This window comes from Asparagus officinalis, chromosome 4 (assembly GCF_001876935.1).
Source record: "Asparagus officinalis chromosome 4, Aspof.V1, whole genome shotgun sequence".
Lineage (NCBI taxonomy): Eukaryota > Viridiplantae > Streptophyta > Magnoliopsida > Asparagales > Asparagaceae > Asparagus > Asparagus officinalis.
Window position 1 is genome coordinate 63,797,066 of NC_033797.1, and position 22,375 is coordinate 63,819,440.

Genomic DNA, 22,375 nt, shown 5'->3' on the forward strand with positions numbered 1-22,375 from the left:
TCTATATATATACAGTTACACACACACACACACACATTTTCCATTTTCCTTCTTGTTCATCAATCTCCAATCAAGACAAACCAGGCACTACGGTGAGACGTGAAAACACCTGATCCCATTCCGACCTCAATATGTGGAATCGTCTCACGGCATATGTACTGAAATTGTTTGGGAGTATGTATATGTGTATGTATGTATGTATGTATGTGTGTGTGTGTGTGTGCGCGCGCGCTCGTGTGGATGGATGCATGCATGCATGCCTCCGTGTGTATGTGTGTGTGTGTGTGTGTGTATTATAACACTTATATATACATATATATGCATATGATTATACATACATACATACATATGTATAATCATATACAAAAACATAAACTCTTAGAAACAAAAGAATAGGATTGAAAGGGGAATTGCAGGGAAGAAAAGAAACTCACCATGGGCCTGGCATCATTAGACTCAAAAAGGAAAAAGGAAAAAGAATGTCATGGCAGAGTTTCAGAAATGCAGTACATAATAGCAGTATCAACAACAATGGCAGCTTTATGCATTTTGTAGTCGCCTACACGAATCCTTCTTTCCATCAAGCTTTGTTCAGGGTCATCTTCTGGGTTATAACTACGATGCTATCTTTTATCTTCTGGGTTATAACTACAATGCTATCATTTCTCCTAACTGGTGCATTTAGTCTTCCTTGTTCAAACCATCTCAATCAATTTTCTCTCAATTTAGTTTTGACATGAGCCATCTTTAACCATCTTATAGTTGCACCAACGTCTGGTCGTAACGTATTGCTGCTCATCACTGCTCATCATCTAGCATTCTCATTTCTGTTTGTATTTCTGACATGTTGAGTCTTATTGTCCAACATCCATAAGGATTGTTTGATCTTATAGTTGCCTATATATTTTTTTCCTTTATGTTTGCTGGTATTTTTCAATCAAATAAAACTTGACAATACTTCTCCGCTTTAATCACCCCACTTTGATCCTGTGCACATTTGTTCTAACAATCTTGACGATGACTAAGCTTACATGGATAATCCTCACAATTTAAGTCATGCTGGTTTATGTCATTTTCATATTCCACTAATTCAAGTCCTTTTGGATCCAAAACTTCTCTCCATCTTTTTTCTTTGATCATCACTAGTCTAATCAACTAAAACGATATCATTAGCAAGCAACATACGACATGAAATGTTCAAGATATTTGTTTTAGTCAGACAATGTTTTTTCCCCATGTTATTCCTTTCAGTTACACTTTGATGCCTTTTTTCTTGATGTTAATAAAGCTGTAATCATCCTTGAATCCTTAACTATGTCCCATCCTGCCTAAGAGCTCTGGCCCCACTCTATTTACAGACGGTATATAATTCTTATTGGAAGTTCCGAATGCTAGAAGAATAGTTACTGCAGCAATGGGTGCACGCTTGATAACAAACGTATTCTGGGTGGAGCATGTAGGATCATAAAATTTCCGTCGAATCTCTGAACAAACGTTCATGCATTACTGTACTGAGAATGAAATAGCTGATATGTGTGTGCAAACAGTATATCATCGGTGGGGTTTCCTGGGGGTGGGTGGAGTACGTTAAATGAGCATATGTTTGTTCCTACACATAATAAAAGCTTAATTATGGCGTTAAAATTGATCCGCCGTCAATGCATACCAGTGTCAGACTAAGCCCATTAATCATATCTGATACCTCCACCTTTGTAGCAGCATGAAGCCATTTTTACCTTATATAGTAGCTTGCAACTACTTTTTGTTCGCGGCTGTAGTTCATTTGATAACCAACTCTATTTCCATTTCCTTCTGTTTGATTTTTAGAGTAGGCATTCAAATTTGCAGCATCTCAACCACTTGACCAGTCTTCCAGGTTACAAGCTTACATCCAATTCCATTACCAAATTATCTTGTTTTTTTAGGATTAAAGGACATAGCATTGGCAATTAGCAAGGCAAATAGAGAGGCAAAACATTTTGAACCGTGTGGCCATTATTTGGAACAAGACATTGATATTGTATCCACCATCGCCAGCTATCTATTTTGCTCACTGTTTAGATATCCAAGAACACATTCCACCTTTGCCTTCAAGATGGTGGCGAGCTTTATAACTAGTATTTTGGGTACATATTCAGTTCCTATTATGTTATTCATGTGCATAGCTGCTAAATTCAGGCACATCAGTTTCAAAATGCTTGTTGCATCTCGGAGAGTCAGGTAATCAACCGTGCTGGGCATTCTAGAGAAACATTTTGTCAGCTACTAAGGTATTTCAGTCATTTCTTTTCATAGTGTAGGCTGGGCCTATAGGAAGCAGTGAATTTGTTGATCTAGAGTTACACAAATAACACAAATAAGTATAAATGATGTCTGCAGACTTGAGAATTCTCTCTTTCCACCTAGATAGTTCTTTGCCACAGCATGGCTTGTCAGTTAGAAAAATTTCCAACGTATTACTTTCTGCACATATTTGGAGTTACTGAAGCATTTCTTGACTTTGAGCTCTCTACTAGCAGCATGAAAAATTGAGAATGTAACATGAACAGCTATTACTTTCTCTACAGAACAAGATTTGCCTGCAATTAAGAGCTGCATCACATTCCTAACTATAAGCATTTTGAACATAAATAAATTTCCTATGCTTGATATCTCTTACTCTTGTTCTCAATAACTCTTTCTTTGGTTTTCTCTGCAGGATCGGGATCGTAAGCTGAGGATATTTACAGGAAGTGAACATCCATTTGGTGATCGTCCCCTAGAACCATACATGATGCCTCCTCGTCAAGTGAGAGAAATGAGGCCTAGAGCTCGGCGTGCAATGATTCGAGCTCAGAAGAAGGAAGAGCAAGGCAAAGACATTGCCATCACAAGCAAGAAAAAGGAGCAAAAAGCTGAAGTCAGTGCATAGAGACTACTCAGTTTTGTTCGTAATGGAGCCTTCACAGAGTTTCTACAGGCGATATCCATTGTAATTCCAGTCCAAGTTTTCTTCTTGAAAAGTTTTGGTCCCTAGTTTGTTAAGGCTCTTGATGATCTGTTGATGTTCATTTAATAAGTGATTTGGACTGTTGTTCTACTGAAAGCAGGTTGTAGTATTTTTCCTGCAAAAGCATTTGGTATTGCTTGGTTTTCTTTACCAGTACATGCAGGATAGTTGGCCCCTCCATTTACTTTGTATTGTTCTGTATTATGTTTTAAATCATACTACGGAAGAACAGTTAACCCTCTTTATCTTGACACCTGACAGTCCTTTTGTTACTGATATGATTATGTTTCAGCTTAGTGATGTTAATAAGGATATGTTCTTTTGAACAATACGTTTATTATTTTGCCTTGAGTGTTTGATGTGGTGAATTGTTTTTTTTGCGCAGACGTGTCAGTTTTCGTGTCGAAAGTAATATCCATGTATTAACCATGGGGATTAACTTGGTGATCTATTTGAAAAACTAAAAGATTCATCAGATGTGATGATTTATTTTTATTTTTCATTTTTATTTCTTTATTTTTTTATAAGTTAATGCTGGATTAGCATTGTTTCTCTTTTTGCGTATTATTGGCTTTAATGGAGGCTGTGAGAGTGGAAGCTTTAGATTCTGTGCGGTTAATGTACTGCGTGAATAAAAGAGGATTTAATTTCATACAGGCGCTAATCAGATGTGTTTATTTTTTTTTCTTTACTTTCTAGTTAGGGTGGAGTTTTAATTTGATGATTATTTGTTTTCTTTATTAAGATCGGGTTAGCCTTGATTATAGGGCTGAGCATGGTTCGGTCTATACCGAAAAAACCGACCGATCCGACCCGAATCGATCCGAAAAAATCGGTTTTATGAGTAGGACGGTTCGGATCGGGTTGAAACTTTTTAACCCGAACCGACCAAATACCCAATAGTGTAATACCCAAATCTCAAACCCGACCCACTACCCTAAAGACTCGGTCACTTAAACCCTAAACTTATTTCCACTTTCCCTTTCCTAGCCGCCGCTCCTCATTTCCTCTCTCTCACGACTCACTCTCTCTCACTCGGTCACTCCTTCGCCGCGCTCCGCAGTGTCTGCACAGTCCGCAGTCTTCATGGTTAAGGTCATAACATCTTCTCATGCTCAGGATCTATCTCCGGTTTTGGGGGGACACCCGCACCCGTCGCCGAGGCTGAGCCCGATGTATAAACTAGAAATCATTTCTTTGATGCCATCACCTTGGAGATCTAATGCCCTCTCAGTGGTCTCACATCGTAATTCCCTCTCTCAACTCTCTCGATTTCTTAGGGACTTAGGGTTAGGCAAATATTGATCTCATCTTTCTTGCGCTTGATTGGTGAATTTGATACTTCGGTGAACTTTTAGGGTTTTTGTGCATCAGATTTGTTTGTAGGTTAGTTCTAGTTGAACCCCTATTAGTTCTAGTGGCTCTCGTGTTAGTTCTAGATGATGTCATGTTAGTTCTAACTTCCAGCTAGTATTATTTCTAATATAAACGTTAGTTCTAGTGGAATGTTAGTTCTAGTTGAGCCCCTGGATGAATAGCTATAGATGAATACTGAATAGCTTACAAAGTACTGAATATCTTACAAAGTTAGTGTGCTAAAAAGTTGATTCTAATCAAGTTGAATTGTTAAAATAATCTACAGGCTTCTCAAAAGGAGAATCCTAATGTAAATGCAAGTCAAGTTGATTCTAATCAATCTACACAAGACTCTTAGACTTTGACTAAAAGGAAAGCAATAAAAGGAAGGTCGGAGGTATGAGATCATTTTACTAAGTTTAAAGATAAAATGGTGACCCAAAAACAAAATGCAAGTATTGTGAAAAAGTGTATTTTACACATTGTAAAAAAATGGTATTACATCACTACTCAATCACATGGAGTCTTGCAAAAAACACCCACATAATATCGACACTCGACAGAAGTTATTAAATTTATGTAGGTGTAAATTTTGATCTCCCGAAACAGGGATTTCGTTTGTATTGATAAGAATAGCTTATTACAAACTAATGAATCGAAATTACAACAGAAACGGAGGGAATGCCCTCCTTGTTTAACGTGGGGACTTTGGTAGCGATAGGACGCCTCGCTCGGTTCTCACACCGAGTCTGCTTCCCTTGGACGATTCGACCGAGGTTGCTGGTGAGCTTCAGTACACAGTAGAAGCTCATGCTAGTCGAGTTCAAGTTTCCGTACGCAGTAGAAGCTCATGCTAGTCGAGTTCAAGTTTCCGAGTTCGATGGCGATCAGGGCCCGAAGCTAGGAGAAGATGCTACAGTGCAAAGGTCATACAAAGAGCTTGTCATCAACTCCGTCGAGAGTTGAGAGCTGTGGTTCAGCTAACTGATTGAATTAATCAATTAACTATGAGCCAACCGAACCTCTTTTCTGTAGCCTGGAGAGGTTATTAAATAGAGGAGAGACAGCGTGTTCACCCCTTGAATCATGGGATATGATCATGTACTATTGGGAGATACCATACTTCTCACTTGTACTGTGAGCGGCCGTTTGAGAGGCTCGAAGCACTGTACCCTCTCTCTTTCACATCGCGGGAGCGGGAAGGCCCATCCCTGTACGTGACATTGCGGCTGCCTGATGTCCTGATGAATTTGGCGAGCTTGCTAATCACCCGACAGGCGAGTCTCGCGAACTCAACTCGTGCAGGCGAGCCGAGCATGCGATCGAGTCCAGCGACACAACGGGTTTAACCCATCACTTGTACTGTGGACGAACACTTGATGGTCTTGGAGTACCTACGCTCCTTCCCTTTACGTTGTGGGAAGTGGGAAGGCCCAACACTGTACGTGATGCTGTGACTGCCTAGTACTCGAGCGAGTCTGACAAGTTTGTCGATTGCTTGGCGACTTGCTTGGTCGTTCAGGCGAACCTTAGCAGCTTGATCGAATTTAACTCGTGCAGGCGAGTTAAGTATACAGGCGGTATCCAACGACAGGAAAGATTTGACTAGCCACTAGTACCATGAGCGGCTACTTGATGGGCTCGGAGTACTATACCCCTTCCCTTCACGTCGTGGGAAGTGGGAAGGCCCATCCTCATACGTGTTATTGCGGCTGCCGGGTACTTCGGCTAGCTCGGCGAGCTTGTTGATCGTCTATCTGATTATCAGGGTATGCATGCGAGCTTCTAATCACCTGGCGGATTGCCCGAGTGTAGACGAATCTGATAATCGTGTGGCCCCGATTTTCAAGTCGTGCGGGCGACTCGAATACGTAGGCGGACTTCAGTCTTATCTGCAAAGGTAATTTTTACCGTCTACAATTTACAGGTAGATATTGATTCACAAAGTGGAGCTAGTACGAAAATGGGAACCCTTGGTAGTTAGAGTTATGATGAAGGAGCCATAAGAAAAGCCCTCAATTATTTATCATTCTAGACAAGCTTCCATTCAAGTTAGTAGAGGGTTTAGGGTTTAAAAATTTTATGTCCACCGCTTGCCCTAGATTTCATATTCCTTCTCGTTGGACAATCCAAAGAGATTGGTGTAGGCGTCTAAAATTGCCTACGGGCCCTCACACGCAGCTCGAGGCACATAGAAGACGATGAACGTCATTATCTGAGTCACAGAAGCTTAATCGACATTGACAAGCGCATGAAGTGAGTCAACGAACCATGCGAAGCAACGGAACTTCGGAATAACGAAAACACGAACTGATCGGGAGCTCTGCGTCACTTACGAAAGACGAAACACCCCCCATGTCTTGTCCACTTCATAGATGATTCAATTATGGGAGCTTGTAGATCTTCTCAACGGCTTTCCAATGCATCTTGAATCGGACGATTCCGAGTTCGGATGACGAATATACGACTGAAACGGACAAGACACGTAGAACTACGTTCCGGGCCTCAGCGAGACACCCAGGAGTGTCTCGGCCATGGCCGAGACACCCCTTGGTGTCTCGGCTTGGCCGAGACACCCACGAGTGTCTCGGCCAGGCCGAGACATCCACGGGTGTCCACAGACCCAAAAATCAGATTTTGGCAGTTTAAAGCCGTTTTTTGACCGTTAACCGCCTAGATTTGTTTCAACCGATCTGATATCATCCATGAACATGGTTAATGTTTGTGGAAAATTTGTAGTAAAAAGACAGTGAAAGAAAATTAATTTTTATTCTCTCAAAATCGATTATAATTTGGATTCCGATTACAAAAGAGAGGAGAATGAATTTGATTCTCCCCTTTGTTTAAAACTGGGTTCTTTACGGTGGTGATGGAGTGCCTCCCTCGAATGTTCGCGTCGAGTTTGCTCTCCGTTGACGATTCGACATTTTGCTTCACTAGAACGATGTCCTCTCCTCACGATTTGACGTTGTGGAGAACTTGCGTGGCAAGTTTTAGAACTCTGAACGAGTTTAGAAGAACTCTATAAAACAGTTGATTTGAACTGAAAGTTCGGTTGATAAGCCAAGGATGAAAGCTGTTGCTCAAGGATGCTTCAAGATCTTCTTGTTGCCAAGTATCTCTCTCCAGCCGATCTCCTCCAAAGCCTACCCAAGGATCTCTTCTGCTCGACCTCTGAACTGAATTGATTTTTAGTTATTTATAGAGGATTAAGGGGGTGTAACTACCCCTTAAATCACTCCTAAGTAGGGTGTAACCGCCCTCCAATCATGGGAAATAGTTTTGGAACTGTTCACGGGTTTAAGGGGTGTAATTCCCCATAAAATGGCTCCATAATGGGGTGTAACCGTCCCCATTAAGTGGAGATACGGTTTTAAAACCATTCAGGTTCTGTTTGAACCAGTCAAACACAAAAACGCGGGTCTGACCCTAGCGTTTTGATGTTGCAACGCAGGTTCGACTCTGGCGTTTTGATGTTGCAACGTGGGTCCGACCCCAACGTTTTAATGTTGATACACGGGGAGGACCTCCGCATTTTGGTGTTGATGCACAGGGATGATCTCTGCGTTTTGGTCTTAGAGCGCGGTGATGAGTTCCGCGTCTTGTTTCGAAGAGATTATCAACAAGTAATCTCTTTTGTCATAGCGTTGCAAAGGTCATTGTCTTGTAATCTTCATCTTGGCTTCTTGAGAATATGAGAGTCGTCAGATTGTAACTCTCGATGTTGATTGTGAAGGCTGTTGATTAGAGTTTTCATCAGTTGTTGTGAAGGTCGTCAGATTGTAACCTTCATCGGTCTATGTGAAAGTCTTCAAATTATAGCTTTCTGGAAGTCGTCAGATTGTAACTTCCATCATTGGTGTTTGATGGGGGATCAGCTATCTATTTTGATTTTTTGACAACCTATAGTTAAGTGGTTACAATTAAAGATAAGATCGAATCGATCGTTCTTATCCGAAAATAGGGATCCCTAAGACTATAAATACAGCCCCAGGGCCTTCATTTTTTTAGATCTGGAATTCACGAGAGTCGGCGAAGCCCTGCTGAATTGAAGACTGAAGGAGCACGAATTTCAGAGAGGAGGAGGAGACTTCAGCAAATTCTTCGGCATAAATAAGGAGAGTTCAATAGAGCTGCAGCTCGGTTCTTTCCCTTGAGATCGCCCCGTTGCGGTGATCTCGAGAAGAGTGGTTATCTCGCTGTTGCCGAGATAATTGCTTCGGTTTCTTGATTCCTTCACGAATCAACGAAGCTCCGAATCTGATCTGATCATTTGGTGGTCCATGGATATCAACATCCTCGTCACAGGCCAAGATCCAACGCAAGCAGAAGACCGATAAACGATTCTGCATTTGTTTTGACGAGAATTGTATTTTCATTGTGTAAGAGTCTTATAAAAAGACTATCCTTTTGTATTCTCATTATAACGACTGAAGTTGTAATAAATACCTCGATGAAGAAACCAATTTTCTCCCCAAACAAGCTGACGACCACAGTGGGAGCCAACAGTCTTGTCACCGAGGCTGTCGTGCCGCAATCGACGATCAAGATCCTTATGGCTGAAGAGGTCGAATACGAGTTTGACCATGTAAGTGTAAATTATGATCTCCCGAAACGGAGGTATCATTTGTATTGATAAGAATGACTTATTACAAACTAATGAATCAAAATTATAACAGAAGCGGAGGGAAGGCCCTCCTTGTTTAACGTGGGGACTTTTGATAGCGATAGGACGCCTCGCTCAGTTCTCGTACTGAGTCTACTTCCCTTGGACGATTCGATCGAGGTTGCTGGCGAGCTTCAGTACACAGTAGAATCTTGTGTTGGATGAGTTCGACTATACCCGAGGCCAAACGGGGGCTCGTGCTTGTCGGCTGACTACTTGGAGAGAGAGCTACCATGCACTAGCTTGCAAAGAGCCTAAGAGCCTCAAGTCTGGGAGTTCAGACGAGTCTGTAAAGAGCTATTATGCAAGCGTCTGCAAAGAGCTTGAGAGCCTCAAGTCCGAGAGTTCAGACGAGTCTCTTCAAATGAGGGAGCCTTTAGCAAATGAGCCAAGGTTCAACCTTTGGAATATTAGCTAGCTTAAACAAGCAATAGTCAATCAACCCCTTTCACGTTGGCTGAAAGTAGCTTTAAATAGGCAAGGGATGGCATGAGTCATCCCTTGATTTGTGGGATTTGACCACTAGTAGGGGTGAGGGAGCTAGCCGCCCTAGCTGTGGGATGTGACCACTTAGGGGGTCTTGTCAGCCGCCCTATTCTTGCTAGGTGAGGAGCACCATGCTTTCTCCCTTGATTCGTGGAATTTTACCACTGATGTGACTATTCCCATACTCCAAGTGGGTAGCTGACAATGATGGCAAGTTTCTAGTTGTTAGGCAAGCTTAGTCCGCACAGGCGAGGTGCAGGCTGTCAGGCGAGCTTGGTCTTCAGGCAAGCTCGAACCTTCGTGCTGGCGAGTCGACCAAACATGCGAGCTTCGAGCTGTCAGGTGAGCTAGGCCTTCAGGCGAGCTTGGTTCAAAGTGCAGGCGAGGCTGTGCAGACGAAGCTGTGCAGGCGAGCTATGCAGGCAAATTTCATTCAGGCGAGCTTCAATGCTGTTAGGCGAGCTCTATCCTTACAGACGGACTTCCTTGCAGGCGAGCTTCAGCCTTTACAGGCGAGCTTGGTTCAATGTGCAGGCGAGGCTGTGTAGGCGAAGCTGTGCGGGCGAGACTGTGTAGGTGAGCTGTGCAGGCGAATCTCTTTCAGGCGAGCTTTAATGCAGTTAGGCGAGCTCTATCCTTGCAGACGGACTTCCTTGCAGGCGAGCTTCAGCCTTCACAGGCGAGCTACTGAACATGCTTCGAAGAATAGGCCATAACTTTCAAACCGTAAGTCGGAATTTGATGAATTATATATAAAAATCGACTATCTCGACGAGACGGAACCAACCAAACCTCCAAAGGGGGTTTGCCGCCTCCGTTTCTCTAAATTCCTTACGGTTTGAGAGATATCAGCGTTTTCCCCCTTTTTGCTCTTTCGGATGACGTTTTAGCAGTTTTGTTCTGAACTTCTTTGATAGGGATAAAGATAATTTTTATTGCCTATAGAACCCCCTCTAAAGTTTTCAGACCTGAATCAGGCCACATAGGGTCTGGAACATTTTGGATATGAAGACCTATAAAGTGATCCCTGCTCAGATGGAGTGAGGAGCCTTCTAACGAGCTCGATGAAGTTGACCTCTTCACTCACAGCTGATGATCGCCTTCTAGGATTTTGAGCAAACCCTCAGCTATCAACGGACTTGATTTGTCTTTACCAACTGTCATTTGAGTTGGACTAGCCATGCTCTTGCCCTTAGCATGGTAAGTTGTCAAGAAGCTTCTCTTAGGCTCAATGCTAAGATTTCTCCTCTATCCTTAGCCATTTGAGTCGTTTGGACGTAGGAAATAGTTTAACCTCGTATACCAGTTGGAGGAAAGGAGCAGTTTAGCCTCGTGTACCGGTTGGAGGATTGGAAGCAGTTTCACCTCATGCATCGGTTGGAGGAAAGGAGCAGTAGTTTATACTCGTATACTTGTCGGAGTAAATGGAACATTTTCACCTCGTGCACCGGTTGGAGGAAAGGAGCAGTTTAGCCTCGTACACCGGTTGGAGGAAAGGAGTAGTAGTTTATACTCGTATACTTGTCGGAGTAAATGGAGCAGTTTCGCCTCGTGCACCGGTTGGAGGTAAGGGAGTAGTTTAGCCTCGTGCATTGGTAGGAGGAAGGGATTAGTTTCGTCTCGTGCACCGGTTGGAGGAAAGAGAATAGTTTAGCCTCGTATACCAGTTGGAGGTAAGGGAACAGTTTAGCCTCGTATATCAGTTGGAGGTAAAGAGCAGCAGTTTATACTCATATACTCGTTGGAGTTAAGAGGAGAAGTATGTCTTCTCTTGGGGCAAAGATGAACCCTGATTTGTCTTCTCTTGGGGTAAAGACGAACCCTGATTTAGTAGCACATCGCATGGTAGACCACTATTTGGATAAAGGCACATCACTTGGTAGGCCATTATCAAACAACAACGCCTTTTGTAGGAAAGACGGTGCTGGGGGAATCAAATTATTCAGGGACGTATGAGTGTGACGATTGATTGTTATAGGAGCCATCGCATGGTAGGCTACTACCCATCGATTGCTCTAAGGATATTAGAACGCTCGGAAAGGATCAAGTCATTCAGGGACGTATGAGTATGATGACTGATCGGACAATGTCATTTGCAGGAATGACGGTGTCGGCTATCAGAGGTGATCATTAACCTGATAGAAATTGCCGTGATTGGTGCGACTTTGTGGACCTACCGATCCATTGAAGAGAGTCGGTAAGTAGATTCTGGTCAGAGGTGTGATGTTAACATGACAGGGATTGTCACGATCAGAACGATGTTGAGGACCTACCATCCTATTGAAGAGGATTGGTAAGTTGATTCTGTCAGAGGTGTAGTGTTAACATGACAGTGGAAGTTTGTTGTGATTTGAGCAACTCTGTGGACTTACCATCCTATTGAAGAGGACTGGTAAGTTGATTTTGTCAGAAGTGTAGTATTAACATGATAGTGGGAGTGGTCCCATCGTCCTATTGGAGAGGATCGACGGGAGAAATTTAGAGGAGACTATCAGAGGTAATGGTTAACTTGATAGTCTTACCAGATTCATCATCCAGTTAAACGAAACTGATGGAGAAATGGCTATCAGAGGTGGCAATTAACTTGATAGTTCCGGGGACCCGCCGTCTTATTAGAAAGGATCGGCGAGGAAATTTGGCTTTGATCCTAACTGTAGGAAGGTTTGACCAAGTGGAAGATTTGGGATGCACCGGACTGTGAGAAGGATTGATTGTCCAGAAAGTGGACCTCTTATTCTTGGAAGGCATCGAGAGGGGAAGTGGTTTCCACTACCAAAGTGAAATTGCTTTGGTTATCATCTCCTTCAAATCCACGTGGCTCTTCAGCATCCATACGCTTGAGCATGCTCTCGACTTGTCCTCCTTGGAGGATTAAGTCTTTCCACGAGCAAGCTAGGACTACGCCCATATTAGATAGGGTGTCGATGGAGAGATTGTTCCGGCACATCTCAATGAGGGTGGCCTTAGAAACTTGATCACATGTATGCAACGATTAGTTCCTGAACCTCTTAACAAAGTTGCTTACAGACTCTGTCTTTCCCTGCTTTGCAGCTAGCAGGATGGCCACAGATACTTCTTCGTCATCGTCGAAGAATATGGCCATGAAGAGCCTTGTCATGTCCTTCCAGCAGGTAATGGATTCAGGTTCCAATCTGTGGAACCATTCAAAAGCGATCCCCTTGAGGGTGCCGATGAACAGTCGAGTCATAATGGGATCATTCCCTACTATGTGTCCGGTTTGCGCCTGGAAGTAGTAGATGGATGAACAGTCGAGTCATAATGGGATCATTCCCTACTATGTGTCCGGTTTGCGCCTGGAAGTAGTAGATGTGCTGGGTAGAAGAACCCTTGCCATCGAATCCCTACTATGTGTCCGGTTTGCGCCTGGAAGTAGTAGATGTGCTGGGTAGAAGAACCCTTGCCATCGAACTGCAGGAGGTCCAATGGTTGAAACTTCGTCGGGTAGGAGACTGCATCCCATCCGATTGGATACGGTTTGATAACCCTCAGCTTGTTCATGTGCTTCTGGAGCTTCAAGGCGTCGAGTTGACTTTGGAATTCATCGAGCCTTTTGTCCCTTGGATTATGATTCGAAGATGACGCTCCTCTAGATGACTCGGATGAGGAGTGAGAAGGAGTAGGTATCCGCTCTTTATGCTTCGAGGATTGATACGAAGCCTGTGAAGTCCTTTCTCTCTTCTTCTTCTTGCCCAGAACCTGTTCCAATATCTCCTTCAGGGAATCGATGGTTGCTTGTTGCTCGTCGAGTCTCCTGGATATCTCATCAGTGATGTCGGTCATGTACACATTTGCGTGCTCACCCTGAACTGAGCTTGAGGTTTGCGACGTCGCCACTGCCGAGCAATCATCACCGTCATCATTAGAGATGGGTGCTAGGCACGTGTAGTCAAAAGGAATGGCTACCCCCATTCGGGCATGAGTGCGCTGGTGGATACCCTCACGCTCAATGGCCTTGGATTTCCCCATCACATTGACAGTTGCGACGGGGAGCTCCACATCATTGGAAGCTCGTCTCCTCTGACGATTGCGTCTCTGGCGGAGAGGTCTCGGCTTAGGAGACTGTTGAGAAAGCCTCCCGAACACTAATGACTTTGGCTCCTTGGAACATCGGCAATCCGCAAGTACTGCCTGGATGAGTCTCTCACAATAGCACTGAGGGTTTGTCTCGTGAAGAGTGCGTTTGTGAATCAGATGATCCCTGAGATCCCCTACGGATTGGTGGTGGCAACCCCTAGCGTCAAAAGGACCAAGTGCGCAATCGCATGGAGGAGACTCAAAGGAATGAGGACACCTAGGAAATTTCCTAAGTGTTGGATCTAGCCGACCTTGTCGGGACAGGCAAGGTCTGGAATATGGGCGAGCTCCAGCTGACTGCAGGTGAGCTCGAGCATTTGAGCGACCTTCAGCCGACTGCTGGTGAGGTCTGGCCGACTGGTCGTTCAGGCGAGGTTCAAGGTAAGCCTGAGCCTCAGCTGAGTGTTGGCGCTCAAATGAAGGAGACTCGAGGGAGACCAAATGGGAACACTTGGGAAATTTTCCAAGCGTTGAATTCAGGCGAGGTTGCCTAGACAGGCGAGCTTGGGCCTGTTGGCAAAGTTCGCCCATCTGTTCATTCAGGCGAGGTTTGCGTGGTCGGCGACCTTGAGCCTGTTGGCGAGGTTCAGCCTCTAGTTCTTTCAAGCAAGGTTCGTCTATTTGGCGAGCTACCACCACTTGCAGGTGGGGTCGAGTTGTTAGGCGAGCTTGGTGTGGTCCTCCTGTTTGGCATACTTGAGCTCGTCGATGAGGCTCAGTCTGGCAAGGTTCGCCTATTGGGCGAGCAGCAGCTTTGCCTTTCTGGCAAAGGTCAGCTTGCGGGCGAAGTTGGGCCGTTAGATGAGCTCGGGTCTGTTGGCAAACTTCAGCCATCTGGCGAACTTGGGTCGTCAAGCGATCTTGGTGAAGTCCGCCTGTTTGAACTTGCGGGCGAGTTTGGGTTGTCAAGCGAGCTTGATGAAGCCCGTCTGAACTGCTGAGTTCACCAGATTTGCGAAGTTCGCCACAATTAGGAACTTTGCCTGAATTGTTAACTTCGCCAGATTTGGGCAATCTGCCAATGGAGCGAATCCCGCCTGAGTAAGTGGGCTCACCTAATTGACATAGTTCGCCAGAATTGGGAACTTGGCGTTCGTCCTTGGCATCAATCGCATTGGGGGGGGTGGCACCCCTAGCGATTACTCGGATAAGGCTCTCGATTTGCTTGGGCTGACTTACATGCACAACCTTTCGGTGTTTGCGTAATATTTTGCCACAAGAGGAAGTCGAAGACAAGTATTCTTCGTACTTCGTTTGATCGAACTCGATGAAGAGGGACTCGACGATAGTCCCTTCCGCAACTTCATCGAATTGCGCCACCACTAATTCATCTGAATGAACGGTTTCTCCCACTGTGGTCGCCATCTTCTGTAGGTGTAAATTTTGATCTCTTGAAATGGGAGTATCATTTGTATTAATAAGAATGACTTATTACAAACTAATGAATCGAAATTATAACTAAAGCGGAGGGAAGGCCTTCCTTGTTTAACGTGAGGACTTTTGATAGCGATAGGACGCCTCGCTCAGTTCTCGCACTGAGTCTGCTTCCCTTGGACGATTCGATCGAGGTTGCTGGCGAGCTTCAGTACACAGTAGAAGCTTGTGTTGGATGAGTTTGACTATACCCGAGGCCAAACGGGGGCTCGTGCTTGTCGGCTGACTGCTTGGAGAGAGAGCTACCATGCACTAGCTTGCAAAGAGCCTAAGAGCCTCAAGTTTGGGAGTTCAGACGAGTCTGTAAAGAGCTATTATGCAAGAGTCTGCAAAGAGCTTGAGAGCCTCAAGTCCGATAGTTCAGACAAGTCTCTTCAAATGAGGGAGCCTTTAGCAAATGAGCCAAGGTTCAACATTTGGAAGATTAGCTAGTTTAAGCAAGCAACAGCCAATCAACCCCTTTCACGTTGGCTAAAAGTGGCTTTAAATAGGCAAGGGATGGAATGTGTCATCCCTTGATTTATGGGATTTGACCACTAGTAGGGATGAGGGAGCCAGCCGCCCTAGCTGTGGGATGTGACCACTTAGGAGGCTCTGTCAGCCGTCCTATTCTTTCTAGGTGAGGAGCACCATGCTTTCTCCCTTGATTCGTGGGATTTGACCACTGATGTGACTATTCCCATACTCCAAGTGGGTAGCTGACAATGATGGTGGGTTTTTAGTTGTTAGGCGAGCTTAGTCCGTGCAGGCGAGGTGCAGGCTGTCAGGCGAGCTTGGTCTTCAGGCGAGCTCGAACCTTCGTGCTGGCGAGTCGACCAAACATGCGAGCTTTGAGCTGTCAGGTGAGCTAGGCCTTCAGGCGAGCTTGGATCAAAGTGCAGACGAGCCTGTGCAGGCGAGCTGTGCAGGCGAAGCTGTGTAGGCGAGCTGTGCAGACAAATCTCATTCAGGCGAGATTCAATGCTGTTAGGTGAGCTCTATCCTTGCAGACAGACTTCCTTGCATGCGAGCTTCAGCCTTTACAGGCGAGCTTGGTTCAATGTGCAGGCGAGGCTGTGCAGGCGAAGTTGTGCGGGCGAGGCTGTGCAGGCGAAGCTGTGCAGACGAGCTGTGCAGGCGAATCTCTTTCAGGTGAGCTTCAATGCAGTTAGGCGAGCTCTATCCTTGTAGACGGACTTCCTTGCAGGCGAGCTTCAGCCTTCACAGGTGAGCTTCTGCCTTTAGGCGAGCTACTAAACATGCTTCAAAGAATATGCCATAATTTTCAAACCGTAAGTCAGAATTTGATGAATTATATATGAAAATCGACTATCTCGACGAGACGAAACCAACCAAACCTCCAAAGGGGGTTTGCCGCCTCCGTTTCTCCAAATTCCTTATGGTTTGAGAGATATCAGTGTTTTTCCCCTTTTTGCTCTTTCAGATGAGGTTTTAGCAGTTTTGTTCTGAACTTCTCTGATAGGGATAAAGGCAATTTTTATTGCATACAGAACCCCCTTTAAAGTTTCCAGACCTGAATTAGGCCGTATGGGGTCTGGAACACTTTGGATATGAAGACCTGTAAAGTGATCCCTACTCAGATGGAGTGAGGAGCCTTCCAACGAGCTCGGTGAAGTTGACCTCTTCACTCGCAGGTGATGATCGCCTTCTAGGATTTTGAGCAAACCCTCAGCTATCAACAGACTTGATTTGTCTTTACTAATTGCCGTTTGAGTTGGACTAGCCATGCTCTTATCCTTAGCATGGTAAGTTGTCGAGAAGCTTCTCTTAGGCTCAATGCTAAGATTTCTCCTCTATCCTTAGCTATTTGAGGCGTTTGGACGTAGGGAACAGTTTAACCTTGTATACCAGTCGGAGGAAAGGAGCAATTTAGCCTCATGCGCCGGTTGGAGGATTGGAAGCAGTTTCACCTCATGCACTAGTTGGAGGAAAGGAGCAGTAGTTTATACTCGTATACATGTCGGAGTAAAGGGAGCAGTTTCACCTCGTGCACCGGTTGGAGGAAAGGAGCAGTTTAGCCTCGTACACCGGTTGGAGGAAAGGAGCAGTAGTTTATACTCGTATACTTGTCGAAGTAAAGGGAGCAGTTTCGCCTTATGCATCGGTTGGAGGTAAGGGAGCAGTTTAGCCTCGTGCACCGGTGGGAGGAAGGGAGCAGTTTTGCCTCGTGTACCGATTGGAGGAAAGGGAACATTTTAACCTTGTGTACCAGTTGGAGGTAAGGGAACGGTTTAGCCTCGTATACCAGTTGGAGGTAAAGGAACAATTTAGCCTCATATACCAGTTGGAGCTAAGGAGCAACAGTTTATACTCGTATACTCGTTGTAGTCGAGAGGAGAAGCCTGTCTTCTCTTGGGGCAAAAATGAACCCTGATTTATCCTCTTGGGGCAAAGACGAACCCTGATTTAGCAGCACATCGCATGGTAAGCCATTATTTGGATAAATGCACATCACTTGGTAGGACATTATTAAACAACAACGCCTTTTGTAGGAAAGACGGTGCTGGGGGAATCAAACCATTCAGGGACGTATGAGTGTGATGATTGATTGTTATAGGAGCCATTGATGGTAGGCTACTACCCATCGATTATTCGAACACTCGGAAAGGATCAGGTCGTTTAGGGACGTATGAGTATGACGACTGATCGGACAACGTCATTTGCAGGAATGACGGTGTCGGTTATTAGAGGTGATCGTTAACCTGATAGGAATTGCTGCGATTGGAGCGACTTTGTGGACCTACCTATCCATTGAAGAGAGTCGGTAAGTAGATTCTGGTCAGAGGTGTGATGTTAACATAACAGGGATTGTCGCGATCGGAACGACTTTGAGGACCTACTATCCTATTGAAGAGGATTGATAAGTTGATTCTGTCAGAGGTGTAGTGTTAACATGACAGTGAGAGTTTGTTGCGATTTGAGCAACTCTGTGGACTTACCATTCTATTGAAGAGGACTGGTAAGTTGATTTTTTTCAGAGGTGTAGTGTTAACATGACAGTGGGAGTGGTCCCATCGTCCTATTGGAGAGGATCGACGGGAGAAATTTGGAGGAGACTATCAGAGGTAATGGTTAACTTGATAGTCTTACCAGATCCATCGTCCAGTTGAACGAAACTAATGGAGAAATGGCAATCAGAGGTGACAGTTAACTTGATAGTTCCAGGTGTTAGACCCTAGAGGGGGGTGATTAGGGTCTTAAGGCTAATAATAGTGCAATAAAAATTAAGACAAGCAACAAACCACAAAATGAACAACAGTAGAAATAGAGATAGAGTTAGGAATCATTATCCTTGTAACGCGCGATGTGTTAACGAGGTTTGGTCCGCTGACCTACGTCCCCGCTCCCCACTCTCGAGGAGAAATCCACTACATAACCCGGTTTGGAAGCCGGAACTTCTTCTACACAACGATCTCCTCACGATCTCACAACTACACAGTTGATCTCCACTAGATCATACTCCCACACAATTAATCTTCACAAGATCAAGCTCTCAAACAGTAGCAATAGTGTAAAAACTCTCTCTTTACAAGTCCCTATGGCAAAGAGAAAGATTAAACTGAAGCTGGGATGTGAACTTGAGAAAACACAGAAAACAGGTTTTAAAAATTTTGGCTCTCAGTAAACAAAATCTCTGGTTTTTCAACAGCTTGGGATGCTTGAGGAAGAAGGAGTGTATGAGTTTAAATAGGAGAAACCAGATGTTTAAACCCATACCCTAATCCCCCAAATCCAGGAAAATAATCGGCGTTGAGATTGTGTACAATCGACGCTGAAAATAGTACCAGAAGACCGTTTGAATTAAGCGGCGGTCGATCGTGCTATTTTCGCGGTCGACCGCGAGACAGCTCAGAAACTGAGAAAAGGTCCAGAGACTTCTGCGGTCGAGTGTGGCGGTCGACTGTGGAAATCTCGAGCTCATGGTCAACTGTGACGGTCGACCATGAAAGTTTTTGCTGCCCACTGACGAATGAACTTAAACGCGATAGACCGTGACGGTCGACCGTGAACTGATAGATACAGAAACATTATTTTTGACTTCCTTGAAAAATCTGTAAAATATTCATTTGACTTATAAAAATTGTGAAACTTTGTAAAATGTTTTTAATACTAAAAACAAATTATTTGGAAAAAGAATTTTGCAAATAGGTCATCATACTTGTGAAAAATAGTTTTTGTGAAAACGCTCAAAACTATAAGTATGAAAACATGTGTGTGATATCCCAATAGCTTCAATTTAAATCTAAACTACTTGCCTACATTTTAGCACTAGAGAGAAAATAAAAACTAACTAATATCCTCACGTAGAATACAATTCTTTGAGTCTTGATATAGCTTGAGTTGGATGAAGCTTCTTATTGCATTTTGTGTTCTTGAATGAACGTTGCTTCATCAATATGCCTCCTCCTCATTTGGATATCATCGTTGTAGCACATATTCCATCCAATCCTCCATACATGGCACTAACAAGCTTGATATACGTATTCACTATATTTTCACTCAACAAGCCATTAATACTGATAATGGTGGTTGTAAAACATCATCAAAACATAAGGACTAACAATCTCCCCCTTTTTGATAATGACAACCAACCATTATATAAGAGCAAAATAAATATGGCTTATAGATAGAAGCCCCCCTATCTATGAGCTCCCCCTTACTATGTGCACAAATGAGGAGATTTCTCTCCCCCTTTGTCACCACCCCCTTACTATGTGCACAAATGAGGAGATTTCTCTCCCCCTTTGTCACCATCAAAATAGGGTAAAAAAATAAACAAAAATGCATGTCAAATGAGGAGATTTCTCTCCCCCTTTGTCACCATCAAAATAGGGTAAAAAAATAAACAAAAATGCATGTAAAATACAACTAAACAAGCAAGCAAATAGAACTTTCACATAGTGCATAAGCCCAAACCATTTCTTATGTGATAAAAATCATATTCACCAAGAGGCTTGGTAAATATATCCGCTAATTGAGATTTTGTGTCAACAAACACAAGGGATACATCTTGTCTCTCTACATGGTCGCGTAAGAAATGATGGCGCACATCAATATGCTTGGTTCTAGAATACAAAATCGAATTTTTTGAAATATTAATAGCACTAGTGTTATCACAAAAGATTTTTATATTTTGAAAAATCAAATCATAATCAACTAAGCTTTGTTTCATCCACAAAACTTGGGCACAACATAAGTCGGCGGTAATGTATTCCGCTTTTATAGTGGACAATACAACACAATTTTGTTTCTTGGAAGCCCAAGAAACAAGAGAATTTCCCAAGAATTGGCATGTTCCACTCGTACTCTTGCGATCTACTTTACATCCGGCAAAGTCGGCATCACAAAAACCATATAAATCAAACCAAGGTTAAAAGTTTCATTAACATACTTAATGATCCTTTTAACCGCAATTAAATGAGATGCTTTTGGAGAAGCTTGAAAACGTGCACATGCACACACACTAAACATGATATCGGGTCTACTAGCGGTGAGATAAAGAAGACTACCTATCATACCTCAGTATAGTTTTTGGTCCACATCCTCACCACTATCATCCGCATCAAGCTTGACACTTGTACTAATTGGAGTTGGTACATGCTTAGAATTCTCCAAATTGAATTTTTTCACTAATTCTCTAGCATACTTGCTTTGAGAAATGAATATCACATCCTTAGTTTGCTTGACTTGGAGCCTGAGAAAGAATGTGAGCTCTCCCATCATGCTCATCTCAAAATGATCTTGCATAACTTTAGAAAAATCCTTACAAAGAGATTCATTAGTAGCATCGAAAATGATATCATCAACATATATTTGCACTAAAATAAAATCATTTTTCCTTTTTCTCACAAAAAGAGTATTATCAATTTTTCCTTTAGAGAAACTATTTTCAAGAAGAAAGCTAGAGAGGCGAGCATACCAAGCTCTAGGAGCTTGTTTCAACCCATATAAAGTTTTTTGAACCTAGTAAACATGATTAGGAAGAGCATGATCTATAAAACCAAGGGGTTGCTCAACATATACTTCCTCTTCTATAAAACCATTTAAAAAAGTACTTTTAACATCCATTTGAAATAATTTAAAATCTTTAAAGCTAACAAATGCCAAAAACATCCTAATAGATTCCAACCTTACAACCGGTGCAAAGGTTTCATCATAGTCTATGCCCTCCTCTTGATTGTATCATTGGGCAACTAAACGAGCTTTATTTCTAGTAACAATGCCATGTTCATCAAGTTTGTTTCTAAAAACCCATTTAGTACCAATAAAACTAGCATTGTTAGGTCTAGGAACTAATTTCCAAACATCATTTCTTTAAAAATTATTTAGTTTATCATGCATAGCTAAAACCCAAAATTCATCATTTAAAGCATCATTAACCTTCTTAGGTTCTAATTGAGATAAAAATGCAATATTACCACACTCACTCAAGGCCTTTGAGCGAGTAACAACCCCTTGTGAGGGACTCCCAATAATTTGCTCCTTTGGATGATTTGATACGAATTTCTATGCTTTGGGAGTTCTTCTTGAACATGAGTGTTGGTGCTTTCCACATCTTCTTGTGCTTCTATTGAGGGTGTATTTATAGGTTGCATAAGTTCAAATCCTCCCTCAACATCATCATCATCTTTCTTAGGCAAAATAATTTGTGAACCAATATTAGTCTCATCAAAAGTAACGTTTATAGATTCTTTAACAAAAAGAGTTCGTTTGTTGAAGACTTTATAAGCCTTACTTCGAGGTGCATACCCTAAGAAAATGCCAACATCAATTTTTGAATCAAATTTATCATGGTGATCTTTTGTATTTAAAATAAAATATTTACAACCAAATATACAAAAATAACCAATAAAAGGAGTTTTTCCATAAAATAGTTCATAAGGAGTTTTCTTAAGCTTTGGTCTAATTAAAACACGATTTAAAACATGGCAAGCCGTATTGACAGCTTCCGCCCAAAAATATTTAGGCAAATCAAAAGAGTTCAACATAGTTCGTGCTATCTCTTGTATGGTTCGATTTTTTTGTTCAACAACACCATTTTATTGTGGTGTTCTAGAAGCAGAAAACACATGAGTTATATCACGATGAGCACAAAAATCATAAAAAGAAATATTTTGAAACTCACCACCATGATCACTTCTAATTTTGACAACTTTCAAATCTTTTTCATTTTCAATTCTTTTAACATGATTTGAGAATTCATCAAAACATTCATCTTTGCTTGTAAGAAAAATTGTCCATGTAAAACGAGAGAAATCATCAATGATAACAAAAACAGAGTGTTTGCCTCCAAGAGAGGTAACACGCATAGGACCAAACAAATCTAGATGAAGTAATGCAAGGGTTTA

The 22,375-nt window shown here is 43.0% G+C and overlaps 1 protein-coding gene across 1 annotated transcript in view; it reads left to right on the forward strand.

Annotated features, from left to right (window-relative positions):
- The window catches only part of LOC109837589 (50S ribosomal protein L13), an 11,445-nt gene extending 8,113 nt beyond the window's left edge, over nt 1-3,332 (forward strand). The window contains exon 6 of the mRNA XM_020405902.1: nt 2,699-3,332. Within this exon, the coding sequence (XP_020261491.1) occupies nt 2,699-2,911 (213 nt within the window). The 3' untranslated portion in view covers nt 2,912-3,332. The remainder of the gene's footprint in view (nt 1-2,698) is intronic.